The 12,479-nt window shown below is 30.1% G+C and overlaps 1 protein-coding gene across 4 annotated transcripts; it reads right to left on the bottom strand.

The window, feature by feature from the left end:
* Positions 1-2,330: 2,330 nt before the first annotated feature.
* On the bottom strand, positions 2,331-11,725 carry LOC140673859 (thioredoxin domain-containing protein 11-like). Of its 4 annotated transcripts, none has more exons than XM_072907086.1 (11): positions 11,609-11,725; positions 10,672-11,115; positions 9,929-10,139; positions 9,627-9,857; positions 8,646-8,852; positions 8,363-8,560; positions 7,267-7,703; positions 5,419-5,737; positions 5,000-5,236; positions 4,630-4,823; positions 2,332-4,372 (listed from the first exon to the last, which is right to left on the bottom strand). In XM_072907086.1, the coding sequence occupies exons 2-11, from the start codon at positions 10,929-10,931 to the stop codon at positions 3,871-3,873; spliced, it is 2,796 nt and encodes a 931-aa protein (XP_072763187.1). In that variant the 5' UTR covers positions 10,932-11,115; positions 11,609-11,725; the 3' UTR covers positions 2,332-3,870. The 4 variants fall into 4 exon arrangements, with proteins under 4 accessions (XP_072763189.1, XP_072763190.1, XP_072763187.1 ...); XM_072907087.1 differs by lacking the exon at positions 11,609-11,725 and adding an exon at positions 11,443-11,537; XM_072907088.1 differs by lacking the exons at positions 10,672-11,115; positions 11,609-11,725 and adding an exon at positions 10,369-10,527 and having other exon boundaries at positions 2,331-4,372.
* Positions 11,726-12,479: the final 754 nt, after the last annotated feature.

Below are 12,479 nucleotides of genomic sequence, written 5' to 3'. Positions count from 1 at the left end.
TTATATTTTATTCTATATATAATATATTATATTTAGGGTGCGTTCCTTTTGGACGCTTACACGCTTAAAGCGCTTATAAGCATTTCTTATGCTGTTCCATTTGGAGTTATAAGCGCTTATAAACGCATTAATGACGTCACTGTGACGTCATAACTTGTGCTCACAAATGCTTATTTTATCGAGGTAGGGCAACAAAAGTGTGAGCGCTTACAGCGCGTGAGCGTTTATATGGAACGCACCCGTGATGAATAGAAAGATGAATTTAAATTGTAATGTGATTAATATATGATTAATATATGATTAATAACTGAAATGTGATTTAAATTGTACATCAGTATATGATGGTAAAATCTTTTCTACGTAATTCTTTAGGCGTAATATTGTAGTTTTCTCGCGATACTTATTAAGAATTAAAAGAATATTTTCTACTTCTGTATTAAATTTTAAAGAATCTCCATCGTCATCAAACAATATTTCGAACGTTATTACAATTAGTGAACATAAAAGAACAATCTGTTTTTCCGCCATTTTGACATGCTCACGATGCTCATGCACCCAAAAGGAACAACTTTCCGTTTGCAATTTTAAGCGCTTAAGCAGCAAACGGAACGATTGAAAATAGCGCTGAGCTATAACCGTGAGCGCTTACAGCGCGTGAGCGTTCATATGGAACGCACCCATATATATATATATATATAATATATGACAAAGGACACGCGAATAACGCGCACAAACACGTCCGTTCCCGTCTAAGGCTAGTAACGGACTTTTTTTACAGATAAAATTGGTCTCACTTGGCGAACAACAACTAAAGATTGAGATGCCATTTTTTATTAACTAATCTGAACCACTGACGAGATATTATTAAAGCCCGTATCAGACTACGTATTAAAAATTGAAGATTGAAGATGAAAGATTAGAATTTGACTAATCAGAACAAAGGGAATTAAAATTGCTTTGTCTTAATTGATCAAATTTCAATCTTCAATCTTTAATCTCAATTTTTAATGCGTAGTCTGATGCGGGCTTAAAGATCAGTCGTCTTAAGGCCGCCGCACAAACTTTTATGAGTCATCTACAATGGCCGTAAAACGTAAGGTCGCAAGCAAATTGACCAATGACAGTCAAGCATTTTCGAAAATGCTTGACTGTCATTGATCAATTTGCTTGCGACCTTACGTTCTACGGCCATTGTAGACAAGGCTTTACATAACGCATAAAGGTGCCTTTTCATGCTGACGCTCATTTTCAGCGTCAAAACAGATCACGTGATCAAAATTGGTGACAGTGACGCTGGAATTTTCTTAAGGGTCTACCGGACCGACGAGAAAATTCCAGCGTCACTGTCACCAACATTGAGAAATGAATTCTTATTCAATGTATTGGTGTGTCTGTATACGTACAAACATCATTACATTTCAAGAGAGACAAAGACGGCGTTATTGTCTTTCATTGTCTCTCCTTAGCAAACGGTGCTACCAACATCGATTCGTTAGCTATATTTTAGGTACAGATAGCCATATTCTAATTTTTCGTTTTCAGCTTCGAAAAAGTTATATGTCTTTATGAAGAATTTCTTATTCTTTTTTAAATATATTCTTTATAAAAATTAGAAGGTTCGTAAAGAGCCGGATTTTGCAATTTGATTCTTAAAAATTTATAATAAATTTAATTCAAATTCAAGGAGCAGCTACACCTGATCCGCGGGTAGCAGCACATTTTTGAAAATTTTATTTCGACCTTTTTTCCAAAAAATCGTTTTTTACAAACCTGCGGACAATGTTGCTGATTAAAAATATCATAATTTTATTGCGATTTTCTCTAAATTTTAGCTGTAATACGACAAAAACGAATCCGTAGTTCGCAGCCGGCCGATAGGAGTCTCACAGTGCCTCCGGTATAGAGACTAATAAAGTCTTGCCATAAGATATCCACTTTTGATTGGTCCTCTATATCTGGGCAATTCCCGCTCATATTTGAATCATATTAATCTTACTATTAGCATAAACATTATATTTCAGTAACATAAATAAAAAATAAACGTTTTAGAACTAAATATTATAATCTTTTTATATTAAACATCAAAATAATATATATAATAAAAAACTGTTTATATTTAATTTTTAGTAATTAAATAAAATCCTTAATTAAATTTAATCCTTATTAATTGCATAAAAATTAACAAAATAAAATAAAAATAAAAAAAATAAACACAAAACATGAAATAATAAATTGCTTTATTTTCATGAGAAAACAAACTGTTATCACAAGCATTATGAAAACCTAAGATATATAATATTTGTGTATCTAATGAGAAAACAAACTACTATCACAAACATTATAACATCAGCGGTCAGCGCGTTAAAAGAGGTTAGGGTTAGGTTAGGTAAGAGAGAGAAGAATAGTGAATATATATCTTTCTCTCTCGCAGAATTTTGCCCAGATTGCCTTACGGCGACTCTTATTAGAAGGTCTCTACTCCGGTAGACCCTAGGCAAACGCTCTGTCTATACTTTTAAGTCTATGGCCGGTATTTATAGTCCATTCTTATATATAAGATCATCTTAAGACATGTTTTTAGTCGACTTAAAACTACGTTCAGCCAATCAAATGGCCGAATAGGATTTTAAAACCTTATTTAAGACGAGCTTGAATATAAGAACGGACTATGAATACCGGCCTATGAGCGCTATTAACTTGTTCTGTCCTTATTCAACTTTGAGTAAATAACAAAGAACGATGCTCTTCGCACTAATAGCGTCTCCTCGAACGCGTCCATAGTCTAAGACCGGTATTTATAGTCCGTTCTTATATATAAGATTATCTTAAGACATGTTTTTAGTTGACTTAAGACTACGTTCAGCCAATCAGATGACCGAATAGAATTTTAAGACTTTACTTAAAACGAGCTTGAATATAAAAAAGGATTATGAATACCGATCAAACATCACGAACTAATTCCTATATCCGTGAACTGGCCAACCACAGAGCCATTTTTGATTGGTGCGCGATGTTTTGTGTACTCCCGCTCATATTCAAATTTCAATTACTCTAAAATGTAAATATATTAAAATTAAAAAAATAATATTAAATGATAAATATTACAAAAATACAAAACTAAAAACTAATTTTTATATTAATCTAAATAATTTATGTTAAAATTCTGCCGAGCATTTCTAAGTATAACATATATTTATCACAACTCCTATCAAAACTGTAATTTTATATTTAATGAAGTATACTAGAAGCTTAAAGTAAATAGTTACATTTACTTTGTTAATTTTTGCTGACACCTTACATTTAATTTTGTATTTTTACTAAGACTTTATACATTTTTTTTCATGATTTTTTACCTCTTTCATATTTATATAAGAAGTGGTAACCAAATTAAAAAATTTATCTTTTTTCATAATTTGGCATCGATTCAGTTGCCGAAATATCGACCCAGGCAACAAACAATATTTATGATAAATATCCATAAATATTTTTTATTATTTATTATTTTGAAATAATTTTATACATATTTTATATACATAAAGAGAAAAAAATCATAAAATATGCATTTGGCATATTATTGAAATGTAAATTAAATATTTTATAAATAAAAAAAATATTTCTAATATTTTTGTAATTTTTTTACAAATATTTGCTAAAATATTTATGATCTGTTTAATCTAAGATTACAAAAATATTTATGAAATAATTTGATAAATATATTTCATATAAAATATTCAAATAATTATTAAATATGTGGTATATATTTTATAAATATTGTGTGCTGTCTGGGGAAAGTATCTTAAAATATTAATATCTGTCGTTATATATTTATCATCGTATAGACTTATCTTGATTTGTAAGGCGAAATCTATATCACAATTCGCTTCTTATCAACTCTCGTTTAACAGTTGATATGACATCTTTAGATTTAAAATGCTGTCTTTCTACCTTGTTATCAGTTTCCATGAATCTAACAACTTTATAGTATTTGTGAAACTTTCTCTTAATCAATTGTACCTTCTTTCGATCTTTCTTTCGATCAAGGCCAATGATAGAACCCAAAATTAAATGAATATCCTTAATATGCCCCAATTTAAAAAGAATGATTTTACGTTTATTGCGTGCAACTTTTTTGTCTAGAAAATTCAAATGCCGTCTTAGCTTTCTGTAATCCTGTAAAAGTTGCTCGATAATATCTAAGCACAGCCATCGTGTTCTAGTAATACATTTATCCGGCGGTTCGCCAGTTCCTGCTTGACAGATATTGATCAAAGCTTCGATATGAGAATCACCATTCAAGTTCGCTAGCACAAAGTTTAACAAGTTTGGGATAGTAATAGGAACAGAAAATGGAAATACAGTACTATCCTCCTTCCTGAAATTTCAGAAGTAAATATTATGAGATATTGAAATTTGTTTTAAATAATGCTAATATACTTTATGTAAATAAAAACTATTTTTAGAACAAAATATAGTACATATATTTATTGAAACAGAAGAAAAAAAAACAAAATAAATAAAAGATATTTTAAGATTCACATTTTGAATATGTATGTGGATTAAAATGACAAATTTTTCAAAATTTATGACTAAAAATTGCAATAGATTGCTTACAATAAATAATTAACGCACCTCTTTGCAGGAAAAAATAAAATGGACGGAAAGCGATTCATGCTGTACTCCCATGGTAAATCATTATTGTCTCCATCAATCTTCACAAAGATTAGATGATCCATATTAGATAAATAATATGCCACTGTTAAATATACATATGATATAGCACTACAAAATCCACAATAAGGCGAATAGTACATTACAACAACATCCTGTAAAAAAAAGTTCGATTATCACATGTATTGATTTATCACAAAGTATATGTAATATTCTTGTATCGAGAGAGTTATTTTGTTTAAATTACGTTATTTAAAGATTGAAGCAAATGTAGATATTATTTATTTTTGTTGCTAATTATAAGGTGTGATAAATGCACTGCATAACTGACCTTAGATGGATCCAAAATTATGTCCGAAAAAGTTTTTGTTGTTAATTCTGGCACACGAATTTTTGAGTGCGATTCTATATTATTGTGGTTTTTGTCATTATGTAATTTTTGCACTTTATTGTTTTGTGGATTATTTGAACGTAATGTCCTCTCTAGCAAACCTTGGGTATAATTGTTTATGAAATTGACAAGAGCGTATTCGCTGAAATCGTGATGCATGACGTACTGACTTTCTAGCTGCAATAAAGAAATGAAAAAATATTACAAAAGAAATGACATGTGCAATTTGTAAAAACAAGAAAATTTCAATTAAACAAAATTAATTTTAAATAATCAAAATTTATAATCTAACCATGTTTAATTATCATATTAAAATATATGTATTAATAAAATGTAATTTTTTATCTCTTGAAGCTTACAGCGGCATCCAAGATTACAACAGTTGTTTTATTTCTTCGCTTTGAAATATCAATTCCAAGATGTTCTGCAAAATGAGAATAATGCAAACTGTCAATAGCTATTAAAGCTAGTGTTTTGTTAGTTTTACAAACTAATTCTTTTAAGCTGATATTAAATTTCCTTGGAGAATCTTCCGGAAATAATGATGGATAATAATCGTTTCCAGTCAACCATCTTTTGCAACTTTCTTCTAAAAAATTTCTTCTTATAATGCTCGCAGATCGTGAATCATTTTCTTCCTTTAATAACGATGTTTTATACTTCATATATGTATTGTGCCTGAAAACAATATTTTTATATTTTATACTCAGTTGACTTTCGAATTCATGTTTATTACAATTTTTTGGTTTGTTTAAATACAAAAGAATGTAATATTTTACATTACATATAAGAAATATGTTATGAATTTATAAGCATCTCCTGTGTATGTGTATACAGAATTTATTAAGTAAATTATTTTGAAACAATATACGTAGTCTGAAAAGTTCGCGGAACGCCATCTTTAAGTCAATAATAGAATTATATGTTGTAGTACATTTTCAAGTTTCATTTGTTATATTAACATATGAAAAGTTTCAAATCTATCTATCAATTCATTCTTTGTTTACAAACCATTCGAAGTAGGCGTGTCAGTGTATTTTTTTAAATGGAAAAAATTAAGCATCATGCTGTAATTGAATTCTTTGTAAAAAAAGGATTGAAAGTAATGGAAATTCACTGAAATGGTAAATGTATTAGGGGAGCCTGCTTCTTCTAAAACAATAGTTTGTAAGTGGGCACTTGAATTTAAACATGGTCATACAAGCATCGAAGATGATCCCCATAGCGGACGCCCAAAAAGTGCAACAAAACCAGAAATCATCCAAAAAATTCATGATATAGTAATGGATGACTGGCGAGTGAAATTGCATGAAATTTCTGAGGCCATAGGTATTTCAAAAGAACGAGTAGGTCATATTTTGCATGAAGAATTAAAAATGAAAAAGCTATGCGCAAGATGGGTGCCACATTTGCTAACAATTGATCACAAACGCATTCGAATGCGAGTTTCTCAAGAGTGTTTAGATCGTTTCAACAAGAATAAAACCGATTTTATACGTCAATTTATAACTATGAATGAGACTTGGATCCACCACTACACACCAAAGACTAAACAACAGTCAAAACAGTAGATAGAAGCCGGTTGTTCTGCACCAAAGAAGGCAAAGACGATTCTATCAGCAGGAAAGATTATGGGGTCGGTTTTTTGGGATGCAAAAGGAATTTTGTTAATTGATTATCTTAAGAAAGGTAAAACGATAACTGGAGAATACTACGCAAACTTTTTTGGGTCGTTTGGATGAAGTGTGTAAGAGAAGACCCGGATTAGCGAAGAAAAAAATCTTTTTTCATCAAGACAACGCACCTGCTCACAAAAGCGTTTTGGCAATGGAAAAATTAAGGGATTTGAAGTATAAAGTGCTAGAATATCCACCTTATTCACCAGCTTGGCCCCTTCTGACTTCCATCTGTTTCCAAATTTGAAAAAATTCATATCTGGAAAGCGTTTTTCGTCTAATGAAGAGGCAATAGCAGCTATGGAGGGATATTTTGCGGACCTTCCAGAATCGCACTTTAGAAATGGAATAGAATTATTAGAGAAGAGATGGACAAAGTGTATTGAAGTTTTGGGAGATTATATTGAACAATAAAGTTAATTTTAGAATTATATATATTGTTTCGTTCATTTTTGTTCCGCGAACTTTTTTGCCCTAAAAAAATAAAAATAAAATATAAAAAATATTATTCATATATGTAATTAATGTTACCTTTTTAATTTTGACTTTTCCTGTAATCTTATCATATAATTTTTGTTATAATTATATGTCCGCTCCTCATATCGTCCAATCATATTAGAAGATGTGAATACATCAGTACCTTTGCAAATATCTCCAAATTTTTTAACTCTATAGATCTCTTTTTCTAATGGATTTATCGTCTTTGTCTTGCATAAGGAACATTTATTCATTGCCACATTTGCACAACAACTATTGTTAATCCATTGCTGAATAGATATGGTAGTAATGGATTTTTTTACTTGTTCATTGTTATAGATTTTAGTCTTATTTAAGAGATGGCCACATTCTTGATTTTTAGAGAAGTGATGGATCATTGCTGTACTTCGTTTTTTTTCCAGACGACCGATTATATCCTTCACTAGCATATTATCAGCACAGTTGTAATACTGTAAGCCAAGTTCTCTTATCTGAAGAACAAGAACAACATTTTAATATAATAATTGGATCTAATTATCACTTTTATAAAAAGGAATATATCAGGTGATTTAAACAGGTCCCATTTTAAAAGAATGACACATATATCTAAAAAATTTTGCGTTATCTTGAAAAATGTATTAAATAAAAGTTATAAGAATTAAAAAGATGCATTCAATGATAGCATGAATTTGACTAAAGCTCAACAAGTATTTATGATTTGACTATATAAGTATTGTCAAGTTAAGGTCATATTGAATTTATTAAATAAAACCTCCATTTTTTATTGTATATTCTTATAGCTCTTCTTTTGAGACATTTTCAAAATACTATAATTTTATCCACTTTGGGTTAGTCGTTTCGAAATTATCGACTTTTTTATTGTAAAATGTTGGTGGTCTGTGAACCAGTTAAACACGAAAACTGTTCATCATCTAGCCTTGAGCCTATTACATTTTTTGTTCAGCAGATTATAATCTACAAGCTACAATATATAAAAAAAAACTAATTTTAGATTTTATCGAAATCCAATTTTATACTATCAAACTTTTTAACATTTTTTAGTGAATATTTTGGATAGATTATGAAATATAACTTTATTAAGAAATATTTTAGATAAATTATGGAATATAACTTTAAACTTAAAACGTACCAGGTTGTAAATGTAATTTTCTGTATGAAGTGGATTCCGTGGTGTGAAAAGAAATAAGACTGGTCCCTCGTGTAAATAGGGTGCGAGGGTGAGCGCTTTGACACCGGGAGGTTGTAGCCAGAGAGACGGCTGATGAATAGAATTGCTAATCCAATTGAGGATATTCTCGGATGTCCATTCATTGTTTTCCGGATAACTCTGAATGTTATTATTAAGACTAATGTATTACATATATGAATAGTGAGTAGAAAAATTCATATGTATATAAACACTATATACTTACTAAAGATTCATTCCACATGAGTAAATTTGCCGATGGAAACTTGTAGATTCCATGATGTAACTTACTAGACAATGCACTAGTTACAATAGCAAATACTAATTCTCTATTAGGATCTCTTTCCAGTGATCGTATTGCAGCCTTGTAAAACTCTCGATATCCAGGAGTTTTATCCAACCTTGTAAAATTAAAGTATCCTATGACCACTGCCTGCAAGTTTTTATTAAATTGCCAAATAATTGACAAAATAATAGTCTGTCACTAAAGATATAAATTTAAAAAAAATGTTTGTTTTTCATAAAATATTTTTTTTTAAAAAAGGTTTTTTCTGAATATATATTTTTAACATTTTTATTATCATTATCACATATATTTATACTAAACTCTTTTTACAATTGACTTTTTCCATCCATTCACAATTCAAATGTAAGCATTATATAAAGTAAAAACTAATCTTTTATTTTTTTTAAATCGATTTGAAATGGATTAATAAGATTTTTGCGATTAAAATGTTAAATGACAATATTTAGATCATTTTTAGTTAGATGCATAATAAAAATTTGTATGTTTTTTAATTAGTGTAATTTGCTGTAAGTCTCATTAATCCATTAAACGTACTTAAAAAAATAAATAAAATAAAATAAAAATATGAGAACTTTAATTTTTTTTATTATGTTATAAAAAATGTAGAAAAATATTTTATTAAAATAAAAAGATGAAAAATAAAAACCAAACTTCTATTAGAAAAAAAATTTTCTTTTGACATCTTTATTATTATATTATTTATATGTATGGTATTAAATTTTTACTAAAATTTATATAAACTAAAAAAAAAAATAAAATTTTACTGATAATGCTTTATCTTTGTCTCAAATACACAAGCTTAAAAATATCTGCCCTTTCTCAAATGAAAGAATTCTTGTTGCACTAATTTATTTTATATTAGCTAAAAGTAAGTGTTTTATTTCATTAATTTACACTTACATCATTGGCAATCAACAATTCCGTTAATTGTTCTTTGTTTGTTATTCTGACGATAGGATTCATAAGTGCATCTAAGAAATTAATCATATATGGTGCTGTGCGAATTCCTCTGTAATTAATACCAGATTCTCTGGCTGGATACAGCATCAGCACTGGGTAACCATGAATTTTATTATATTGCGCTCTGCATTCTGAATCAGGATGCCAACAATTAATGGCTGCAAAAAATATCTAAGAACGCACAACGCAAGTGTTAATGAATGTGTAAGAAAATATGTAAGATACTATTGACAATCTTGTACCTGTGGATGATAAAATTGAGCAACATTTTCAAATTCATTACGTAGAGCCTGGCTTTCTGCATCCCAAGGAGCATAATACATAACAAAACTAAAATCTGCCTGCGTTATCCTTTCTATCATTGCATCTAAATGACCTTTATAGAAATCCAATACTACAGAGTTCTGATCGAAGAAAGGTCTCGCTATAGGAGGTTTAGAAACTTTGGGAGGTCTGCAAAAAAAAAAAAAAAATTCATGATGATAAACGAGTGCAGCCAATTAAGCCACTTACAAATACAGACACAATTTATATTAATCAAGATTTCAACCAAAAAAACAGGTATACAATATCACACAATTCATTATTAAATGGAGTACTTTTAAAGTTTAATTTTTCTATTCAATACTCAATTATGACATTGTGTTTATTGTGACATGTTTCCTGGAAAAGTGAGACCTGCCTGTATCCTTGTATCGTATCATGTGAATAAAACATGTGTCAAAGGTTGGATATGTAAATATACAACAGTCTTGTTATGAATCATTATGTTCTGATATAAATATTTTATACTATCAATATAATCACATATTGATATGACATTGATACAAATATTTTATACTATCAATATAATCACATATTGATACGACATTGATACAAATATTTTATACTATCAATATAATCACATATTGATACAACACAAGGGTATGTAATATTGTAATATATAATTTGTATGTATTTTTAGTAGATAAAATCTAAAACCAACGAGCTATGTAGAGCAGCCATAGCGGTAAAAGTGATTGCGAGGAAGAAGCAGATAATTTCATAGGAAAACATTTTGGCAGCCAGTCGCTCCTCTATCGCCAGTCTCTCCTTGGCCACGTCGTTATTTGTTGACTCAGACGTCGATGTTGACGAAATCCGGTGTGATGACGGGTTATCGACATTTCTTGGTAGGGTTGTCTCGCGTTCCTCGCTGAACGTTCGTCCATCCATCGCCTGTCCACCACGGCGTTTACAAGGCATTCGTATACATCTCCTTTATCTTTGAGCCTTCTCTTTCACAGAATTTATTATTCTTCCCTCTTTTTCATTACACTGCCATCTTCTTTGAAAGACTAATGCTCGCTTCTTATTCGATTTTATTGGTTCCGACTGAAAGAAACCTTAGAGCTGGCACGCCGTTATGGAGACGACTAAGACTAAAGTCCTTTATCAATAAGCAGATAAAAATTGTAGATTTTAATTTTTCATGTTATGATCAAAATACTGCGCGAAGATCACATTAAAGTCGTAATCAGTAAAAATCGCTTGCAGCTTGCTAAGTTTTTTTTTTTAAACAAAAAATTTTAATCAATATATATATATATATATGTATATATATAGAGCTATAATCGTACATATTATTTATTATAAAATTTAAGATCTAAATTGAAAAATCTGACTTTTTTAGCGACACCTAACAAATATATATAAAATAATATTTTACGAGAAATGAAATTTCTTTAAGACGAAATATGGAAAATATGGTTATTACTGCGTATTCCTTTAATCATAAATTTTTAAGAGTCAAATTGCAAAATCCCTTCTTTTCTTCAGTGATTTTCTAGTTAATTTAGTAAATAACATAAAAAAAAATTTCACGAAGAAATATAATTTCTTAGTAAAAGATGAAAAAAGAATTGTATATATAGCATTCGCACTCTTCGTGATTAAAGGTTGTATCGCACGCGTCAACACGTTAAAGCCACGTTGCACGGGGATACATCATACGTCACACGTCGACTGTGTTTGGTTCACATTTTGACTATATAAGTGGCCTTGTTTACACCGACATACTTTGATACTAAATACTACTAGCCAATCATAGCCATTCCATTCTTTAGAAGACTGGTCATGATTGCCTAGTATAGTACTTAGTACGCGTATCAAGTGCTCGGTGTAAACTACGCTAATATATATAGTCGAAGAGTTCATATATGTAATATAGTATATAGTATATAGTATTGTATATATAGTACATATATAGTAAAGTATATATATACTTTGACTAATATAGAGAAAATTGCAATAAAATTACAGTCGGACCTCTTATCCTACGACATTTTCGGTCCGGAATCTTCCCCTTAAATCATGAAGTAGTATATACTTCATGCCTTAAACCTCTGATCCTATGACAAAAATTTGAGAGTGGGGGCATAATTCCCTTTCACGGTTGTAACATGAGAGGATTTTTTGTCTATAACTATATTCTATATATAACTAGACCGCTAACTCCGGCAAAAGTTTTGTACGGGTACCGGCAGAAATGGTGTCCGTCGACAACTTCAGCGTTACACACATACATACTTTTCGGCACAAACTGTGTTTTCGGTGTTATGTATTTTGCCGGAGTTAGCGGTCTAGTTATATATAGAAGTCTGTGGTCTCCTGTCAAACACAGGTGATAGGTGCAGCCATATGTTCGGTCGGACAACCAACGCGCATGCGCGGTAGAAACTCGGTCTACCAAGAACAATCAAGTGTTATCACTGTGTATACTTGTGCTTACACTGTGGTATAAAAGTTCTCGCA

The sequence above is a fragment of the Anoplolepis gracilipes genome, chromosome 15 (genome assembly GCF_047496725.1).
Source record: "Anoplolepis gracilipes chromosome 15, ASM4749672v1, whole genome shotgun sequence".
NCBI classification, from domain to species: domain Eukaryota; kingdom Metazoa; phylum Arthropoda; class Insecta; order Hymenoptera; family Formicidae; genus Anoplolepis; species Anoplolepis gracilipes.
The sequence above is the reverse complement of the archived record's forward strand: the minus strand, read 5'-3'. Positions and strand labels throughout refer to the sequence as shown.